The sequence below is a fragment of the Micromys minutus genome, assembly GCF_963924665.1.
Source record: "Micromys minutus genome assembly, chromosome: 3".
In the NCBI taxonomy this organism is placed as follows: domain Eukaryota; kingdom Metazoa; phylum Chordata; class Mammalia; order Rodentia; family Muridae; genus Micromys; species Micromys minutus.
The window spans coordinates 53404418-53425688 of record NC_137972.1 but is presented as its reverse complement, the minus strand read 5'-3'; the positions used below and the strand labels follow the sequence as shown (position 1 = coordinate 53425688).

The 21271-nt window shown below is 50.7% G+C and overlaps 1 protein-coding gene across 2 annotated transcripts in view; it reads left to right on the top strand.

Moving 5' to 3' along the window:
* FGD5 (FYVE, RhoGEF and PH domain containing 5) overlaps nt 1-21271 on the top strand; it is a 91737-nt gene that overhangs the window by 33687 nt on the left and 36779 nt on the right. For both annotated transcript variants that reach the window (XM_080914785.1, XM_080914786.1), the window contains exon 3: nt 10009-10138. In XM_080914785.1, coding sequence (XP_080770911.1) covers nt 10009-10138 — 130 coding nt within the window. The remainder of the gene's footprint in view (nt 1-10008; nt 10139-21271) is intronic.

Below are 21271 nucleotides of genomic sequence, written 5' to 3'. Positions count from 1 at the left end.
CTGGTCCAATTTTATAGGCCCCTCTGGCTCATCTCTCTCATTGTTGGGAGTCATGGTGCCTGAAGTATATTCCAGCCAGGAAAATCATCAGAAATGGGACACAGGAAAATGTTTGAAAGTTGCAAAGTACCCTGCAATTTGTAGACTGTCAGCCCATATTTGGGGTCTAAGACAAGTCAAAAGGGACTAGACTTAGTGAACTATGTCAGCATTGGTGATATGACAATCAGCCTCTATCCAACCCAGAGTCATAGGAACAATGAAACCAAACAGTAGCCATGACTAGAGTCTAGAAGCTCTAGGTGGCCCTGTTTTAATAGGGTGCTCAGGAGGTCTCAGGCTCTGCAGGGGAGGGGAGGCTAGTGGTGGGCTTGGGAATTCTAGCAATCTCTACACAACAGCACAGAGACACGAGCTCCCTACCAGCTTTTCTGTACACTTCTCATTAGCTCCTGGAATGCTAGGCAGGGCAAGGGCTCCAGGCTCTGTTTGGAGAGGAGGATGTAGAGAAACACCAGGGAAATGTAGTTATCCAAGTTACTGCAGATAACCTCCCAGCCCAACACAGACCATGAACTTCAATGAGGTTAGAAGCCAGCCCCAGGTAGATTGGGCCCTGGAGGATGACAACCTGGAGACCCGTGTCTATGAGCTTACACTTAACACTTAAAATCCAGAATTCTAGTAAACACCATGTTCTCAACTAACGCCTCACAGTGACACAGTAAGCAAGGCAGGCACGTGCTGCCACCACCGAGGTGAGGAAGCTTGTCCAAGATCACATGCCTAGAAAGGGTAGAGTCCAGGCTCTGGACACCCATCTGGGCTGTTCCTCCTATGGTCTTAAGTGCTCACTGTCCCCTGCCAGAGCTCATGGGCTGTTAGGCAGAATTGGTCTGAATCCCTGGCTAGGCCTGGGATGAGGAGTGGCCATCTGGAGCCCCAGCCAGCCATTGTGTGCTGGTTTCTGTCAGGCGGCTGGGTGTGGCCCTGGGGGCTGCCAGGCCAGTCCTGTGGAAGGAAGTGTCAGTGTTTACAGGAAATGCAGGACAAGGCCTAGGAGATGGAGGAAGGGTAACCAGCCACGCAGAGCTCTGGAGGTGTAGAGCCCAGGGAGGGGCGTCTTTCTTCCACCCCAAGGACGAAGCTTTTTGTTGTTCTGCAAGGACAAAGTCTACTTCACAAGCAACCCAGCCCTCCTTCCCTGCTTCTCACTTCTGAAAGAACAGCACCCAAGTTTCTCAGAGAACACTCATCTTTCGCCCCTGGTACTGGGCCTTGCCCTCCTTTCCTGTTTACAGGGCAGCGAGGCAGGGTCAGCTCTGTGTAGCCCCAGCACCTGAGTGGTGAGGATGGCTTTATGCCCCAGAAGTTCCTTAAGGTGGGTGTGAATGTGGGAACTTACTTTAAAAACAAAACAAAACATAAAATCCATAAACCCTAAAAAGCCCAAAACAGATCTGTGGCAGTTACACACTGGCTCTTTGAAAGCCTGAGAGTAAACACCACAATGCCTTAGCTATTTGGACGTAGCCAGTGCCGTATTGAAAGAGACCTGACACTGGGGTCAGAGGTGTTCGGGAAACCCCGGGTTAGACCTAACTGCATAGATTGGGCATGGTGACAAATTCCTGTAATCGGAGAGCTGGAGAGGCAGAGGCAGAAAGATCAGAAATTCAAAGCCATCCTCAGCTACATAGAGTTTAAGGCTAGCCTGGGCTACAAGGTATTCTCTCTAAAAATAAAGAGAAAAAACCCAGGCATCATGTTTGGGGCCAGACTTGGACTACAGCAGCTTTGTTTCCCATACTCCATCCCGAATGCACACCTCTTTGTGCCCCACCCCGCCTCAGCCAACCTCCAACCTGGTCCCTCTGTGCTGGCTCTTCAGGTTTCCAAGGTCAAAGTGCTAGACCACCAGGATGGCATTGCCATGGAAGCAGAGGTTGCCTTTTAGGGGTCTTAGTCTTGTTAATAAACTAATTTAGGAATATGAAGAGGAAGCCCATGGACAATTTTGTTTGAGTTAGGAGAGAAACACAGTCCAGATAATGTGAAAAACCCAGCAGCTGCCAAAGAGAGGGGAGAATTCATGTCTTTTGAGGTAGTTGTGGGGTAGACGTAGACAGTATAGTAAGAAAAGAAAAAGCATGCCCATTAATAGAAGCAGGCTGAGGTAAGAATCCCCAAAACATAGGCTCTATGGTCTTTTAATAGTTCCTCTCTTCCTCTTCAATTTGTATTCTGTGGACTTGGTTTTCACATGCTCTGTTACCTAGATCAGGGTAACAGAGGGCATCCAGTCTTCCTCTGTGAACTGCTTCTTCCACACTCACTCTTGACTTGTTTTCTTGGGGGGGGGGTTTATTGTTCTTATTCCCTGTCACAACACACATTGGGTCTACAATGTAACAGGATCACTGTCTAGTCCAAAGCCTCCCTTGGCTATAAAGGCAGGGGACTTAGCTGTGCAGAGTTCCCACACCACCCCCACACTCACCAGCATCTCTAGCTACAGTCTAGACTAGATGCCTTCTCTCTGTGCCTTCAGGTTGCCTTCCCCAGGACTGTCCTCTGTTGACTACGCTGTGCCTGGGCATGGTACCCCCTACTCATTCCTGGACCAAGTGTTGGGAGAGGTAGATGCGGGTGAGCTTTCTAGGCTGTTGTCTGAGCAGCTATCTGCTTTCCAAGAGGCCACAAGCACCAGGCTCAGCGTCCCTGGCTGTGCCTGCAGGAGTGTCCAGGGGCACAGGGCAGCAGCTGAGCATACTTCTTGAGATACCTGGTAAGTAGATGCCTATTGAGCATCTTGTGAGCGCAGGATACTGTGGGATTTGAACACGAGACACTGGTAAGAGTTCAGAGCCCTGCGGGAAGAAAGGCTGAGAGAACCTGAGAATACTCTGTAGGAGAGGTGCTGTGAAACTCAGGCCCAAGGAGAGGAGCAGAACTTGGCAGATCGGGGAGTGGAGTTGGTAGATTTCAAATTTATGTCACATCGTGGGCTTCTGTAAAGGAAAGGATGGATAAGGAAGGACACAAGCTCACCTGCAGTGCCTGGCCTCATGAGCTGGGCAGTGCTTAAGTTTCATCAGGATTATCTGGTTAAGCAGGGCTTCCTGGAGGAGGTAGAAAGCTAGTCCTGGTAGGTGGGAGGAGTTTCATCAGCAAACAGTTCCCAAGGTCTGGTCCATTCTCAGGGACAGAACAATAAGCCTTAGGACAAGGGTTTGTGTCCTGCTGGGGTCACCTGACCTTCTGGGCCAAGTCTCAACATACTCAAGTGGTGCCTTCAGGAAGTGCTCTGCTCAGCTGTCACGTGACTCTGTGTTCATGCATGTCAGGCACGTTTGCAGGTACCCTGCCGTCTCTGTGCCAACTGCTTTGTCAATGCCGTGCACCCTGGTACCTCCCAGGCTGTCATACCGTGCCGGTTGGGCAACCTGCCCAAGGCACCTGCTCTGAAGAGGCAGTAATGGGCCACATGAAGAGGTCTGGCTGTATGTCCTCTCTCCAGTCTGAGAGGCTGGGAGCAGGGTGTGCCCTTACACAGGACAGCACGGGCTGTCATGGAACAGCGAGGGTGCCCTGAACAGAGCCTCAGTTTCCCCAGCTGAGAGTGGTAGCCAGATGCCAGAGGGCAGGAGTCTACTGAGAGGAGGGCCCTGAGGACGGAGAAGGACTCCTAAGGATTCTCTGAGCCCTCCCTTGAAATCTGCGCACCTCTCGTGACTTCCACCTAAAACACTTTCATACAACTCCAGCTGTACTTAAAAAGATGTGCAAATCAAACACCAGTGATAAGATTTCATCTTGGCTGCCTGGTACAGGTCACCTGGCACGTGGGAGGGCTCAGCATGCAGCTTCTTCCTCTCCCATGCTGCAGATTGCTTTATTGACCCGCTTTGCCGCTGCGCCGCTGTGCTGTGGGAGAGGGATTGGCTTTCTAGCTTCCACAGTGACCCGGCAGCCACCCTTCTCCCGGCTCCTACAGTCTTTAGATGGACTGAGCAGCGTTCTGCAGCTTCTCGGGCCATGATATCCTCTCCAGCTGCCAGAACGAGAGGAATCGCTCACACCCTTCCTGCTTCTTTGTGGTTGGGCTATTCTAGAATGATAGACCAGCAGGTCCGTATTTCCTCCTGCTCTGGGCCAGGCTATTGGGGAAAGCTGAAGCGGACAGCAGGACCTTCCAGCTTCCAGTCTGAGCACCCATGGGACCTAGGGAGGCAAATCCATTCCAGGTGTTCCCCTGCCTTAGAGCCTGAAGTGTGTCAGGAGGGTAGGTTTGGTGGGAAAGTGACAATTTACCCATGGAAGTGCAGGGGGCTATAGGGCTCTTGGCAGAGCAGCAGCACTGAGCCCAGGCAGAGGTGATGGGAGCTGCTGGGATAATGCCCAGTTCACGAGCACCTCCCAGAGTGTGCCTACCTTTGTACTGCAGACAGACAACAGGGTCCTGCCTGAGGGGCTGGAGGAGTCAGGTCAGCTAAGTGAAAGAGAACAGTCACCAGATACAAGTCCGATGGCCGCCTGCTCTGGGAGACATAGACATCACACGTCCCTGATTCCTCCCTTAATGGCGCTGGTGACTGTTACAGAAACATACAACTGTGGTAGAAAAATATGACAGAACACAGGATGAAGAATGGCTTAGTTTCTTACAGATGAGGGAACCAAGGCCCAGAGAGGGTAAGGAGCCCACAAGATACCACCTGTCAAGCTGGTGGCGGAAGGGCTAGCAGCCAGTCTGTGGGTGCTCTCTCTCTGTCTCTCGGTTCAGCTTGGACTTCTGGTCACACTGAAACAGAGTAAAACCACCAGATACTTCTCTGAGCCATCTGTGTCTACAAATCCCTGCTGTCAATACTCACACAAACTCTGGGTTGGGAGTATTAGTACCACCCCACTTTACAGACTAGGACACTGAGGAAGGGAGGCAGGCTAAGTATCTTTCCTAGTCATTGAACTGCTAAGGTTTGGTCTGAGGCAAGTAGGTTGTATATCATGTCCCTCTACCCTGGGCATCCAGTCCCCCTGGGGACTAGGGTGGGCCTTGGCAGGTGTTGCTCAGCTGCTGAGAGCACAGCAGATGAACACATCTCTTTGGATAAATTGCTGTTTCCCATTGAGCCAGCCCACTTCTCTAGGCCAGGCCCAGGTACCAACAGTGACTGAAAGGAGCAGCAAAGGAGCCCCATCTGTTATCTACAGCAGTGCCCTGAGTTCATCAGCTCTCACCACTGTAACAAAATGCCTGAGTGAATCTCTTTACACATAGGAAAAGGTTGTTTTAGCTCACAACTTTGGACCTTTCAGTCCAAAGGAGCAGATGACAGAACCAAGCTGCATTCATAGCCAGAGTTGGAGGGAAGGGGGGAGAGGAGGACAGTGCCAGCGTCCAATCGTCCCCTTCAAGGAAACGTTAGTGTAACTTCATTTCACCAGGTCTCTCCTCTTAAAGGTCCCACACCTCCTAGGAGCACCCACCAAGGAACCCTGGGTCTCTGGGGACATTTGCCTGATGGGAACAGAGGTTGCTGTTTGCCCAGGCTGAAGCCCAAGGCATTATTGGATCAGCAGGCTCACAGCTCTGCCCTGTGGATTGTTCTAGAAGGTCACTTCTCTATATTAGTCTGCCATTTTATGAGTTCTGCATATCTTTAAAAAGTTTATGTCACTAGACTTCCAGGCTCATGTATTATCTAAATATAAATTTTAATGACCACAATAATGACCGTTCCCTCACCCCATCCCCACCCCCTTCTCCACCCCGGCTTTGGCCAGAAGAGACTACAGGCTTCGTGTGGGGTAAGAGAAGGCTGAGCCGAGCACAGGGGCCAAAAATTTCTTGGAAATTCCCTTTAAAACGAAAGGCCAATTACAACAAGTCTTTGCCAGGATGGGGGGACCTGGACACTTATGCAGAGCTGGAAGGGACGTAAACCATGAGAAGATGGTCTGTGGTCCCTAAAAATTTGCAACACAGAGTGATCATGTGCCTGGTTGTCCTACACATACACGCAGAGCTTAGAGGAAACACGGGAGCTGCCTAAGGACTGGTACCCAGCATTCCCAGAAGCCCGACACAGTCCACATTAAGGTCTGTCAGTGCGAAGAAATGAAGGGCCGACACGAACTATAGCGTCAGTGAGCCCTCAACACACCTTACAGAGAGAGATGCCACAGACATCCTCACTCAGTGGCTCCTGTTGAAAGTAGGCTAGAGGTTGCCAGGACCTCTTTCACACAGTTAAATGACACGGAGGTGATAAAGGTTTCATCTCATTAGACATGGTGGCAGGTGAGTAGCCCTCTGAGCACACTAAAAAGCACTGAGTCGTGCTTGGTGCAGGGAAAATCCATGGTTCGTGAGTCACATCTCAGAAAAGCTGTCCTAAGTGGGAAACAATCCCTCCCACCCCCAGGGCTGTGTTGGAGGAGACATCACAGGTTAGGGAGCAAGATGGCTTGGTTTTAGTTATCGAGAAATGGAAATCCAGTTCTCTAAAAAGCCTCTCCTTGGAGCCTTTTCTGGGAAACATTACAAGGCTATCTATCTACCCCTTGGCTGACCCCAGGCATGGAGGGGCGTTCTCCAGGAGGAATGGAGCAGAGTTCTTGCAGATGGGAGACTGCAGCAGGCAGGCCAGGCAGGCCTTAGCCCAGCAGCCTTTGATCCTGCATGTTCTGTCTGTTCTCCACCTCCATTATACAGATGTTGAAACTGAGGCCCAGTGTGCCAGCCACAGAGTTACTCCTGCCCTGGCTTGATGGCAAACTCATTTCTAAGTGTCTTTATACCCCATCAGATTTTCTCTGTACTTTGTCCCATTCAGAGATGGAGATGGCAGGTCTCGGTGACTGTTTGAGGGGTTAGAACCTGAGAGAATTGAGTTCTTAATAGAAGAGGGCACCTGGACAGGCCCCGGAGGAATTGTCCACACTCTGAGAAAATGCTGTGGCTGGGGAGACCCAGAGTCAGAAGTGAAGGCGTTTGGAAATCCCAGCTTTGTCCCCCACTCTCCTGTCTCTCCTCTCCTTAGCTCTCCCAGCTGTTGTACTGGTCCTTGTCACCACATTTACTTACTAGCTTGTCTCCATCTCAAATTTTCCAGCTTATAGAGGCTTCCACCTCAGCCCCGCCTCTCCCTGACAGGCTGGCCAGAAGAGGTGCACATTCTGGCCTCCGTCACACATGTCCAGCTCCAGCTGGGCTGGACTGCTGGCTCAAGCTTGCTAGCAGTTCCCAAGAGGGAATGCTTTCTGATAAGTTATGAGGCCCTTTGGACTGTGTCATTAGAGATGGAAGCTAACGGTCAGAGTTGGACAGGAGGAGGCCCCGTCACAGAGGAATCATAGCTTTTTACAACTCCAGGCTTCTGGGAAGGCCCAAGCTCCTTTGTCGGGTCGATTAAGGTAACAGGCTCTAGGCCGCTTGTCCTGTTCTCTTTAAACCTGAAATGGGACACAGAGGGAGGACACGGCTTAGTGGAGGTTAAAGGTGACTCTCTCTTTATACTAGAAGATGGCCATCTCCACCCTCACGCTCTTATGGGACCCTACAGGGCCCACAGACCCCAGCTTGACAGACTAAAAGCAAGTTGTGTGCGTTGATCAGCTTTGTACTGCTGTGACAAGACACCAGACAGAAACACCTCAAGGGAGAAACTGTTGTCTGTGGCTCCTGGCTTCAGATGTGTTTCAGCCTGTTATGGAGGGAAGAACAGCTAGTGATGTCCATGAGACAGACAGAGAACTCCCTGGGCTGCCCATGTCCTCCCTCTTTGTCCCCCGAGGTCTTCAGGCTCTGTGATTATTCTGCCCACATTCACGGTGGTTCTCGTCCTTTACTGATCCTCTCTGAAAGGCTTCAGACACAAGCAACAGTGTGAAATGTGACTTCTCAGCACTTCCAAACCCCATCCAGCAGACAGCTGAGGCTGATCCTCACCTTGAGCGACTCACCTATAAGGTCTCATGGAGAGCCCCCTCTTCCTGATGTGTGGGTTCTAGACTTCTTGGTCACCAAACTTGACCTGACCCCGTGATCCTCACACTTTTCCCCAGCATTGAGTTACAGTAGAGATGAGGCCATTTTTCTTGCTTCCTGGAGAGAGCCACCAGAGAGCAGATGAGGTGCCAGCCAGGTGAGGATGGGCCTGCGGTGTTTGTTTATTCTGGTGGGCTAGGTGGACTAGGCTGATCAGTGCATCTGTCTGCCGCTGCCAGGCTGTGGGGCAGCTTCCTAACATCTAGTGAATGCTCTCGCCACCCTGCCGAGGGCCTTTGTGTGGTTTCTTCCTCAGTCCTCAGAACAGCCTGGACCCCCGCATCACTTCCCACCCATTTTATAAATAAATAGAAAAACAGTCAGGACACAGAAGAGAATCACTTGCTTGAAGTGATAGAGCCAGGTTCTAGCCAAGCTGACAGGTGTTGGGGCATTCCATATCCCTTCTCATGTGCTACCATGTTCCTGTGCATGTGTGCTTGTGTGTGTGTGTGTGTGTGTGTGTGTGTAGTCCAGAACGCAGGGAGTCTCTCTGTCTCTGTCTCTGTCTCTTTCTGTCTCTCTCTCTCTCTCTCTCTCTCTCTCACACACACACACACACACACACACACACACACTCACAGTCTCACTGAGTAGCCCTAGCTGGCCTGGAACTTTCTATGTGGACCCAGATGATCTTCAACTCAAAGATCCACCTGCCTCTGCCTCCTGAGTACTGTAATTAAAGGTACATATCACTACCTTGGCCCCTGGGTCTTCCCCCTTTTCTCTCTGCCTTTGTTCTTTTTCAACACCAGCTCTTTTGTTAGACATGAAACTTGGCTAGCTGGCCAGTGAGCTCCTGGGTTATCCATCTTTCCAGCGTTGGGGTTATAAGCACATACCACTCTGCTCTGCTTCTATCTGGGTGCCGGGGATCTGAGCCCAGGTCTTTATGCTTGCATGACAGACACTTTACCCACTGCCACAGCCCCCTTCCCAAGATCTCTTAATCATGGCCATGGGGACAGGCTGAGCTGTGGGATCCAGTCTAGACAACTCAGAATGCTTACAGAAATTTTGAGCAAAAGGGGCACATGACCAGAGTGAATTTCAAGGTCTCAGCAGTGCGTGGAAAACACAGGTGGACCATGAGGATGGAGTCGGATGTCAGACATTGAGGCAGGAGGTGGTCTGTCCCATGGACGCTGTGATGGAGGCACCAGTGGACTCAGGGAACTTATGGAGAGGTGGATGTGGGAGGAGCTTGATGCCTTCAAAGCTGGCTGGGAGCTTGTCCCTCTTCCTCAGTGTGTTCTACAAAAGGCCTGGCTTGCCCTGTGCTCCTTGATGGGGGTCCAGAAGCTCAGGTGACCACTTCTGGCCTCACTTTTGATAACCAGTGGTCCTGTATAGACATAACAGGGCAAACCATGACCACCTCTAGGAGGGAGCGCCCCAGACTCCCTGTCACCTGCTTGCGGGATAGAGACAAATGGTTAAACATTTGCCCAGGTGGCTCTGGAAGGCAGGATCTGGGCTCAGCCACATTGTCATGCATGCTTTCTTATACCACGGACCCCTACATTGCCACAACAGACAGGAGGGCAGATGTAGAGAGGCTCCAGCATACAATAGACCTGGCCTGGGGTCTTCTTTCCTGTGCCTTAGCAGGAAGCTTGTGGCAAGAAACACTGTCTGCTCTCATAGTTCAAAAGGAGAAAAGAAAGGTCTGGCCTTTTGGGAGGAAGCCTCTGTTGACTTTAGGCTAAATTGTTTTGGTTTTGCCTGAGTGTCTTAGCTTACCTGGACCTGACAGGGACCTGGGGTTATCTTAGCATGTGTAAAAGCACCAGGGCAGCAGAGAGCCTGGCTTGTCTGATCTACTGAAAGGGAATTGCTATAGCCAGGGTGTGAAAAGAAGCATGCACAGGGTCACCCTCCAGTGTTCATTGGGGGCTCGTGAAATGAGCCAGACGAGGAACTCTAACCCTCTCTCTTGTTCTTCCTAGCGCCTACACTGAACCTTACAAGGTCTGTCCCATCTCGGCGGCCCCCAGAGAGGACCTCACATCAGATGAAGAACAGGGAAGCTCAGAGGAGGAGGACAGTGCTTCAAGAGACCCCAGCCTCTCACACAAGGTAGGATATCCCCATGTCTGGAGAAGGATCTAAAGGTAGAGACGTGGAGGTGGAGAGAGAGAAAGACCACACCCCTTACTGCAGTCACTCCTCAGTCACTGGGCAGTGGCTGAGGCTCTCAAAAGTGTGGTCGGAGATGCATCCTGTTTGAAGACATTTGGGGCTTTTTGAACTCTTTGTGGGTAATATGGAGAGGAGCTGCATGCTTTGCATGAAGATGGACCAAGATTTCAGTGTGTTTAGGCCTCAGTCATCTGTGAGGTGGGTGGAGAGAATGGGAAGAGTACTGTGGACTGAAAGCAGAGCCCAGGACGCTCGCTCGCTGGTTTTGCCTCCCTGAGCAGCAGGTAAGAGGAGATGGTGGAAAGCTGTTTAGAAGGGATACAGAGTGAACCTTGTCCTGGTGGAGACCCAGAGATGTTTGTGGCAGGGCACATCAGTGTAGATGGAAGTGTGATACCTTCCATGGGATGCTGGCAGAAGGAACCCCAACTCCTTGCTGGAAGGAAGGAGAACCTCACATTTCTGGTACCTACTAGAGAGGCTTTTGGCTTTCCCAAGCACCTGGTGTTGTGGGATCTGGAAGCAGAAAGAGACCAAAGGCAGGGATGTGGAACTGGTAGCTGCCACTCAGGCTCCATGCTGCTCTTTCTCCAGCTGTGTCCCCTTTGGCCATCAGCTTCCCCACCTCTAAAATGGGAGGCGTTGGTCACAGGAGGTTTCAGCAAGACAGGTGTGAGGGTGTGGCCAGGGGCCATGGCAGGGACAGGGACAGTGGAGCAGTGAGGTCCTAAGGCCCTGGGCATTCGTGTGTACTCAGAGTTGGTTCAAACCCAGCTCTGCCACTTGCCAGCAAAGTAGCAGACAACTTCTTAAATGCTACATCCTTTGGTTTCCTGTCTGAACATCTGAAGTAATAATTATGGCTACTGTTGCAGGGTGGCTGCGCAGGCGGGGTCCAGAGACTTAGAGCAATGCCTGTCATGCAGTTAGAACACACAGAGGTCAGAGGTCAGGAGTGTGACACTGTGGATCAGGACAGTTAAGACAGTGACAGTTGCCAAGGTCAAGTGACCCCTGGCTGGTCTGGCTGGGGTCACACCAGATAGAGCCAATGGCCAGCCAAGGCTGGGCCAAGTCAGGCCAGGAGTATCCTGTTATTCTGAGAGCTGTAGGGCTGGTCTCTCCCAGAAGACCTCTTCCCTCTGCAGGGACTTCTCATCTGAGCATTTCCAGTCTTTTGCTGATGTGGAGCTTGCAAGATATACCAGAGTTGAAATCACCTTTAAAACAAGGTTTTCCTGGACTGGGGAAATGGCCCAGTGGCTAATTTTCTTGTCACACTGTTCGAGCTCTGGTCCCTTTGTAAGCGCCAGCTGTTGTGGCATGCCTCTCTAACCCCAACACCACTCCCAGCACTGAGACAGAAACAGGCTAATTCTTGAAGCTCACTAGCCTCACAGCCCAGACAAATGAGGGAGCTCCAGGTTTAATGAGAGATTCTTTTTCAAAAATCAAGGTGGGAGTAGTCAGGGAATGTACTCGGAGTTGACCTCTGACCTCCACACACAAGTACGAGAGTGCACACACCCATATGAGCACATGTGCACACAGGAAGGGCAAACAATTGAGCAAGCAAATTACATTTCCCTTGCACAGCGCATTGTGCACAACATCTCTCCAGACAGGAGCTGGTGCCCTGAGGTCCTAAACCAACTCCTTCCCCCATTCTCACAGAACTCATTCTTCTAGAACTGTTCTCCCCCACCCCCATTTCTTCCATGTAGATCACTGTGATTTTTTTTTTTTTACAGCACCTCAGAGGTCTTCCCACATTATCACAGAGAGCTCTAAATCACATGTTTTCCTTACTGCATAGTATTCCACTATTCAGATGTGCTGGCCCCTCTCTGGCCACCTTACTGTGGAGGACATTTACAGTCTCTGATGTGTTTGCTGTTCACCTGACAGCATTATGATGACTTACCCTCTTACCTCCTCATGCCAAGAACAGAATTTTCCTGGATTGGGGTGTGACTCAGTGGAAGAGGAAACTCTTCTCCCATGCTTGAGGTCCTAGGTTTCATTCTCAGCACCACAAACCAAAAAACTTCCCTCCAGAGAAGCTCTCAGGAGCTAAGAATCTGCTTGATCTCCAAGTGTGCTGCTATGTTGTTCCCAGAGGCTATGCAGGCTACCCTGGCCTAGCGTCATGTTCCCAGGCCCAGGGTCTTGTGTGACAGGCAGTGATGTCCCCAAATGGGGAATCTTCCCATTCCTTCACGGTGCTGGTGGGGTGGGAAGTCCAGGGAGGGTTCCCTTATTCCTTATCCTCTGCTTCCCTAGGTGGGAGAATCTTCTAGCCCCACAGGCAGAGACCCCATTCCCATGCCTGTGTAGCCTTATACAGGAGGCAAGACAGGAGCAGGCCTCCCAGCCCTGACCACCTCTAAAGAGAGGGGAGCATTTAGTAGGAGCTCCTGGGGAGGCCCAGGAGGGAGGTTTGGGGGTACAGTGCTGAGCTCCACCCTTCCCAGATGTTTGGGGGCAGGAAAAAGACAGGAAGCCAAGTCCAGCTGGTCCACCCCCATGTCTGGTCTCACCCTCTTTTACTCAGACACACAAAGGGTGTAGGTTGAAGGAAAAGAGGAGAGAGGAAGAAAGGAAAATTGAGGAAGACTTAAAAATAGCTCTGCTGTAAAAGGCGTTCAAAGGCCGCAGACTGCTGTGCCGGGCCTGCCCAGCAGTGAATACGCTTTGCAAACTAACAGGGACTTTTTGGGCAAAATACCAGCTCCCAGGAGACCAATGTCCAGCCAGGAGCCGGCGCCTCCTCGTGCCTCCTGCCCACCTAGCCACACTTTCCTAAGTGCCAGGCCTTTCCCAGCCATACTCTGCCAACAGAAAGGTCTCCTAAGGCTGGTCCCGCAGGCGGCCTTCTGCCCACACCACAGCCCCTGCCAGGGTCCTTGGCTCCAGTCTGTTCACCCTCGATCTTTACCCCTTTCCCCGAGTTCATGGCCGGGCGGAGTCCTCACACAGACCTGGAGCTCAGGCATGTATCTGCTGGGTACTTAACTCCTGCACATTGCCCCATCTGCCCCTTCTCTGTGCCCTCACTCCTGCTTCTCAACCCCAGCATGTTTGATGAGCACTCTGCACTTTCTGGGTACCAGCTGAGCTGGCTGCTACTTAGTTCTGCAAGACTTGAGGCTAGCAAACCATTGTACCGGAACAGGTGCCCCTGGATTGAGATTTGGGATCTTGAAGAAGAGAGAGAAGCCTGATTACTTTTTTCAATTTTTGGGAAAAAAAAATGTTATGATAAAATGTACAACACACGGCTTTGTTCGCATTAACTTGAACGTGTGGTGCTGGGGACTAAACTCAGGGCCTTGCATGTGCTGGGCAAGTCCTTACCTCTGAGCTGCATCTCCCAGGCTTGGCCTAAGCATGTGCAGTCCTGTGGTTTGGAGCTACAGGTTTGTGTAGCCTTCTCCACCGTTCCTAACAGACGCTCTACCTTAATTAGACGCCCCTTCTCCAGCCCCTGGGGCACACTCCATGGCTTTCTGACTCTACGGATGTGAGGGTCGATGGTGTTGCCTCTGTGACTACTAGCCTGGCTCGCCTCAGGAGTCCTTCCCACTCTCCTGCCTCAGCTTTCGTCTGTACACTGGGTGGCTTCTGCCTTCTGACTCAACTGTGACCCAACTGTGAACAGTGAGACTGTCCTTCACAGACGAGGTGCCACCAAAACTGTATCCAGAAATGAAGCTGCTCCACTGTGTGACAATTCTGTTTTTACTTTCCAGACAGTTTGCATTCCAAATCCCGTCTTATGTGCTACCATGTTTCTGTGGGCACGTGCTCGTGTGTGTGTGTGTGTGTGTGTGTGTGTGTGTGTGTGTGTATGCGTGTGTGTGCTCATGTGTGTTTGTGTGTGTGTGCATCATCTTACATTCTCTACAGTGCAGAAGATTCTAGAAAATAAAGGGACATCAGAACTCTCCACATGCTAAGACCTCTCGGGAGGGCTGGCAGAGACACATGGTACTAGGGTAGGAGGAGATGTCTAGGGTCTTCCTAAAGCCCTCAGACTTGCCCATCTCCTTGGCCTCCACATTACCCTGCACACCTTCACCTCCTTCCTGATCCAGGCTTTGTCTCCACGTCCACACAATGACCCATGCTCAGTGCCAGCCCGAGCCTGGGGTGGGGGTGGCCTGGGAGGTCCTCCTTTGTAGACTTCACTGGCTTTATCACCGTGTCATTCCTTCTCATCTCTCCAGATGTCCCACATAGTCCCCTCTGTATATGGGGCATTTCCTAGTTCCTTCTTGCATCTGCGTCCTTAGCTTCACAGCGGCGGCCGTCTAGGCCCATAGATTTGGTGAGATTACCAGCTCTCTCTTACTCTGGTGCATCTGATGGGAATGGTGAAGGCTGATCCCTGCTAAGTAACATTTTATCACTTCATCTCAGCCACATAACAAAGTCAAGCAGTACCCAGCCTTTGCCCAGACACAGTAAGGATGACAGAACCGGGTGCTGCCTGCCCTGAAGCCACCCCAGGACCTTTGCACTTGCCATTTCCTACCTACCCTCTGTGCTAAACGTCACTTCCTGATGTTCTTGCTACAGCATTCCTGCCCATTTCCTGATCCTGGAATTGTGTCCTTGTATCTCTGCCCACTTGGGCGAATGGCTTTTCCCTGTTAGAGTAGCCCTGGGAGGCTGGCGCGTTAAAAAAGCAGTTGTTGTCTATGGGTAAACGGATGAGTAACTGAATACATTAACTTGCATCTCGGCACTTGATGAAGGCACTTCTCTGTACATGGCAGGTTAATAGAGGGAATACACCAGATAAACCCCTCCATACAGTGGCGCTGCCAAGGCTGGGTCTCTTGGCTTCCAGGAACCTGCATTGACTCTATGTAGCTCATGCTGTTACAGTGGGGAGATTCTGAGGCAATGTATAATCCCAGGAGGACTCATTGGGTTCAGAGATACCTCGGGTCCTGGATACCACATACCAGTGTTGAGCTTGGAGGCAAACAGGATGGGGAATTAGGCAGGAGGATGCTCAGGGTCCCCTACCTAGTGGCCCCAGATGTTTGATTTGGCCTCGGGTCACAGTCCCCCTTATTCCTTCCTTCCTGGTGTTATGCAGTGGTCTGCTGGGTACCCAGTGTACATAGGAAACACCCACAGCTCCTCAGTGCATGTTAGACATCCAGCATCCCAGACCCCACCCCTGGCCCTAGTTAGATAACACAATGCCATGACGCCTGCTATCTCTGTGCACTCACTGAAGGTCAGCCTCAGCAACACCCTCATCCCTGAGATGCCAATGACGATGTTAACGCAGTTCCCAGCCTCAGGGGTTTCTAGCCTCACCTTTAAAATAAGCTTGGCATGTCCATCTTACCAACTTCTCTGTGTGATGTGTCTTCCAGTCCAACAATGGCTGGCTGTGGGGAAGGATAGCCTTGGTGCTATGTGAGTCATATCTGGGATGGTGTTTGAGGCTTGAGTTGGGGTATGCAGGTGATATAAGAGCAGGAGTCGGGGAGACGGTGCTGTCCTCATAGAGAATTGGTAATGGCTACCTGAGATTAGGGTTTCTATTTCTGTGAAAAAAAAAAAAAAAAAAAAAAAAGCAATGACCAAAAGCAGCTTGCAGGAGGAAAGGGTTTATGTCAGCTCACAGCTTACACTCCATCCAGGAAAGTTGGGGCAGGAACTCAAGGCTGGAGCTTAGAGGTAGGAAGCTGGAGGTAGGAGCTAATACAGAGTCCGTGGAGGAATGCTTCTTACTAGCTTGTTCCACATGACTTGCTCAGCTTGCTTTCTTATCCAACTCAGGACTACCAGTCCTGGGATGGTACCACCACAGTGGGCTGAGCTCTCCCACATTGATTTTAGAAAATGCATAGGTTGCCTATAGGCTAATCTGGTGGGATTTTTTTTTCAAATTGAGGTTCCCTCTTCTTATTTGACTCTAGCTTGTGTCAAGTTGACACAAGAACTAGCCAGCGTGCATGGGATTATCATCAGGGGGTAGAAGCCAACAGGAGAACAGCATGCAGACTCCTACTGGCTTTTGAAGTCATGATGAACTTTCTGGAGCCAAAGTGAGATGCAGGGAAGAGGTAGCTGTGAGCTTGCTGCTCCTGCTGCCGGCGTGGGAGCTTACAAGTTCCTCATAGTCACTTCCCTAGGATTCCAGACACACATTGGAAGGGGCATTTAGGAGCTCTAGTTTTATAATCACGCTAAGAACATTTAACATGAAGCCTGCCATCTTAGTGTCTGTATGTGATGGATGGATACAGAATATATGGGAGATACACACACACATACACACACACACACAGAGAGAGAGAGAGAGAGAGAGAGAGAGAGAGAGAGAGAGAGAGAGAGAGAGAGAGAGAGAAGAGAGAGAGAGAGAGAGAGACAGAGAGAGACAGAGACAGAGAGACAGAGAAACAGAGACAGAGACAGAGAGAACCCAATGGACTATGGAGCCGACAATAGAGTTCACCAGATTAGGGTGCTTTCTACTAAGCCTGATAGTTGAGTTTGATCCCTAAGTCCCACATGATGGAAAAGGAGAATTTTCTCTCACAAGTTGTTCTCTGACCTGCGTGGACACACACACATACACAAATTTAAAAGAGGAATCATATTCAGCCCTTAAGAAGATCCTGCCATTTCTGGAAGTGAATGGTATCAGAGGACATTTTGCTAAGTGAAGGAATCAAACACAGAGGCCATTCTGCAGGATTTCACTTACACACAGCATCTTGTCTGACTGTGAATGTGGCGGGTAGAAGGGGCTGGGTGAAGGAGAGGTGGGCAGCTGCTGCTTGGTGGAGGTAGGTGTCAGGGACACCAGAACCCTGCCCTATGTCTCCTGAGAAGGAACTGAAAGGCACCTGGGCTCACTTCAGGGCCTTCAGCAGATCAGAAGTAACATCAGCAGTAAAGAGAGGTCACCATGGGCATGGAGTTCCAGGATGCCACTTTGTCACTACAGGTCTGTCACAAACTACAGCCAGACCCAGAGCCCTGCCAGAGTTTCTGGACAGCTTCTTCCCCTCTGCAGATCACAGGGAGCCGTGTGTCTGCAGTAATTTGCTCCTCTTCAGCATCCCCATCCCTCTCCCTGTGACAGTGGGGGCGATCAGCAAGCCATTTCCTTGGCATGTCTCTGAATTTTTAGTAGCATTGAAGGCTTTGCTGCTAGAGCTGCATCTCACGGGGAGGACTGTGTTGTCCCAAACAAGAGTTCTGGGGAACTTGGGGACAGAGATCCCTGGAACCATCTGGCTGCCTGTCAGACGTGGCCTTGAAACATTTCTGAAGTACTATGACAGACCCTCCACTTGCTGAAGACCTGTAAAATGTCCAGACATGAACCTTTCCTGCTCTGTGAGTGGTTTATGCAGTGGACAGCCATGTACTGGAACAGGTTGTCGTGTGGAAATTCATGGCAGGTGACCTCTTTGCTGGATTTTAAAGTCAGCATCTTGGGGTCCTTGGGATTGGATATTGAGAAAAAGCTTGTTTGTTCCTGGACATACCATTCTAAGGGACAGCCCTAGCTAGGGCCTCTTGCCTGTGTCACATTGTGTCAATTGGGCTTGCCTTTCAAAATTGCGCTTTCTAGGACATATGTATTTGTGTCTTATGCCATTCCTGTGGGACAGCCTCTGGCATAGCACCTCCCTCTTAATAATAAAAGGCCCCAAAGAGTCTTGTAACAAGTCATTTCTCAGCCTTATTTACACATCAGAGTACGCCACACAGCACTTACATGGGCTAGTGCTGGGGCCCAGTTGGTAGAACATTTGCTTGGCGTGCTTGAAGCCCTAAGGGTGATTCTTCATACCATATAAGCCAGTTGTGGTGGCACACGCCTATGGTCCGAGCCCTGGAGAGGTGGAAACAAGGAGATCAGAAGTTCAATGCCACCCTCAAGTACATCAAACCATATTTTTAAAAAAATCTTGTAATTTGCTTAAAAATAGCAAAGTTCTCTACATGCTGGCATAAAAGACCACTCTGTCTGTTCTGTGAGTCACGTGAGGAGAAGCGTGGAGAAGCGTGGCTGGATTTATTTCTTTTTAAGTCCCAGCTGGGTCTGACGGAGGAGAAGATGAGTTGGACCTCCTGGTCCCCTCTCTTCTTACTCATTGCCAGTGCAGTCCCAACCACCTTCATGGAGACTTCCAGATTCCCACTGATGCTTAGGAAAAGGAGGATCCCATCCAGGGCTCTTAGAGCTCCCTTCTCTGACATCTGGGGAAACTAAGGCACAGAGACAGAGCCAGTACTCTAGACTGTTCCTTAATCCTGCTGTTTAATGGGATTCCCTTGAGGAAGGACTGGCCCTGAGTAGCTGAGCTTAAAAACACCTGACTGGTCTGGAGAGCACTGAGGAGGGGCAGGACTGGCTATCCCTGGAGACAGCCCTGGAGAGGGGCAGGCGGCTGATTGATATCAACACTCACAACCTGGGTCTGGGCGATACCATGTGTAGGCCCTTGCGCCCCAACCCCAGGCTCCTGGGAGGAGCCCTGTTCCCAGAAGCAGGTCTCTGGACACTGCCTTCAGCCTCCAAGTTCACTTCCTGGCTAAGTAAACATCTGTTAAATGGCCTAGTTGGGCCCCACCCAGAAGCAGCTTCTGGAGAACCTGGGGCACCAAGCCTGACAGGCCTCCTAGTGAAGACACATCCATCATTCTGCTGAAGTACAGTGGCCTGTGTGTCCCACCCCGAGTCTGCCCATCTGGCGGATCGGACGTGCAGTGCTGTCCACGCCAGGGACCTTCAAAAGCCTGTCCCCGACCCTCTGAAATCCTAACAATGGTGATGACGACAACTTCAAAGGTCTGGGAAGAGAGCAACCTCTCTCATCCATCACCATGAGGGGTGCCCAGGTGAGGCAGCCAAGGCATGTGACCAGTCAGTCACATGGTCACTGTGCCTTGGGGAAGAATCAGGCACTAGCCTCTTCCCAGCTCTGTGGTGGTTGTCCTGAGGGTCAGGGAGGAGAAGGAGCTGAGTCTAAGGGACCAGCCTAGCCAGTCCCGGAGTGTCTGACCAGCCAGGTGCCACACAGAAACACTCTCACCTAAAACTAGTATATGCATGTGCACTTCACTGGGTGTGGTGCAGTGGGCTGACCTGGGATATTTTGACTTTACAATGATGGACTTATCAGGACATTAAAAGCACGCCCGTGTATGTGTGTGTGTGTGTGTGTGTGTGTGTGTGTGTGTGTGTGTGTGTGTGTTTACTTTTGTTTGAAAATGGGCTTTCTATGTTTCCCAAGCTGGCCCCAAACTCCTGAGCTCAAGAGATCCTCTTCCTCCAACTAGGACTAGAGGAAGGTACTTGCCAGCACAACTAGCTTAAATATGTGCTCAGTTAACAGCATCCAGGACTTAAGGTGCACTTATTAGATTCAGTCTGGGTGCCAGGGGAAGGTGTGTGCTTAGCCATGCTGTCTCTTTGTTGGTGTTTTGACATTGGAGCTTGACCTAGGGTGGAATCTTGGCTGTGCAAAGGGTGGGGTTTATCTGTGCCTCAGTTTCTACATCTGAAAAAAAGAGATAATTGAAGTAGCTAGATTCAGAGAACTAGCAAGTATGCATAGGTCAGACTTGTGCTTAGCAGTTTGGCCCAGATCTTCTGCCACCTGAGCAGAGACTCTCCACTAACAGGTGAATTGCTGGCCTGACAGAGACTGAGACCAGTTTGGCTCCTGTCCTTATTTTATTAGGGGACAGACAGCTTTAGGTCTTCTGCCTACCTCTCTCTGTGGACGCTTTGCCATGTATTCCCTATGCTGCCAACCTGCCCTGGACAGATGCATCTTCCCTTGTAAGGTTTTCCCACCTGCTGGATTCTGTTAGAGCCTCTGTCTTGAGAGGATGCAGACTGGTCCTGCAGATGGAGATGGGATGTGAGTTGATCTGGTTCCCTTGGGAGGGAAGAGGCTAGCAAGGACCAGAGGCTTACCCTGGCCTCTGTGCCCTCTCCTGTCTCCCACTCCAGTTGGAGACTACAGTGTGCTACAGAAGGGAGACTGAGCTAGGCCAGCCTCTGCCCCGGTATGATGGCCACAGGGATTTAAACTTCCGGGAAGTCATTAGGGACCAGCAGCTGGGGGAAGGTTGTGTTTATTTGGCACCTAATCCATGACAGACACTGTATCTGCTTTTATCAGCATGGGACGTCTGCCTGGCAGTGTCTGAAGGTATTTTAGGATATGCTGTCATCCTGCAGTCAGGAGCCGGGCCTGCTGTTGATTATCCTAAGACACATAGGAAAGCACCTTTAGTAAAAACCAATGCTGTAACCCAAGAGCTGAGAATGACTTCTGCCATTCTCTGGGTTAGAGCTGTGATGGTTAATCCTGAAAACTCAACAGGACCTAGATTCACCTAGAAACAAACTTCTCTGAGGGAGTTTCTAAGTTGGGCCAAGTTGGGAAGTTGAGTAGGGTAGGTCTTCCTAGCTACAGGAGTCATTATCCTATTGTCTGACATATTGAGATGGAATAAGAAGGAGGAAGTGAGCTGAACTCTAGTACCCACCTCTCTCTGCTTCTTGACCATGGATGTGTAACCAGCTGGTAACCATGTCACCAGCTGCCATGTCTCCCCCCCCCCCCCCCCCCCAGTGATGGACTGATGACCTGAACTGTAAGCCCTTCCTTCTTAAGTTACCTCTGTTAGGTGTTCTGTGACAGAAACAAGAAAAGTAAACAATGCAGATGCTTGTAGAGGCTACTCCAGGGTGTGACCACTGAACAGAATCCTGAAAGAGTTGGAAAGTGGGATGAGAAGAGGAAAGAGTGTGTGCTAAGACTCTGAGTCAGGAGAGTATCATTATAAGGATAAGCAAAGGGGTTTGTTGCATTTTTCTCTATATTCTGGTTGAAAGACTGAGGCTCGTGGACTCCCCACAGTGTGCATGGGTCAGATCCTTGCACTGCTGTGAGCATTTTACAGAGAAGAAATTAGTGCCCAAAGAAAATGAATGTCTTGTTCAGTGAGTGAGAGTGAGAGGACGGAAGCAGCTTAATTCTAGAGCTGTGTGTTGACCATACACTGTGC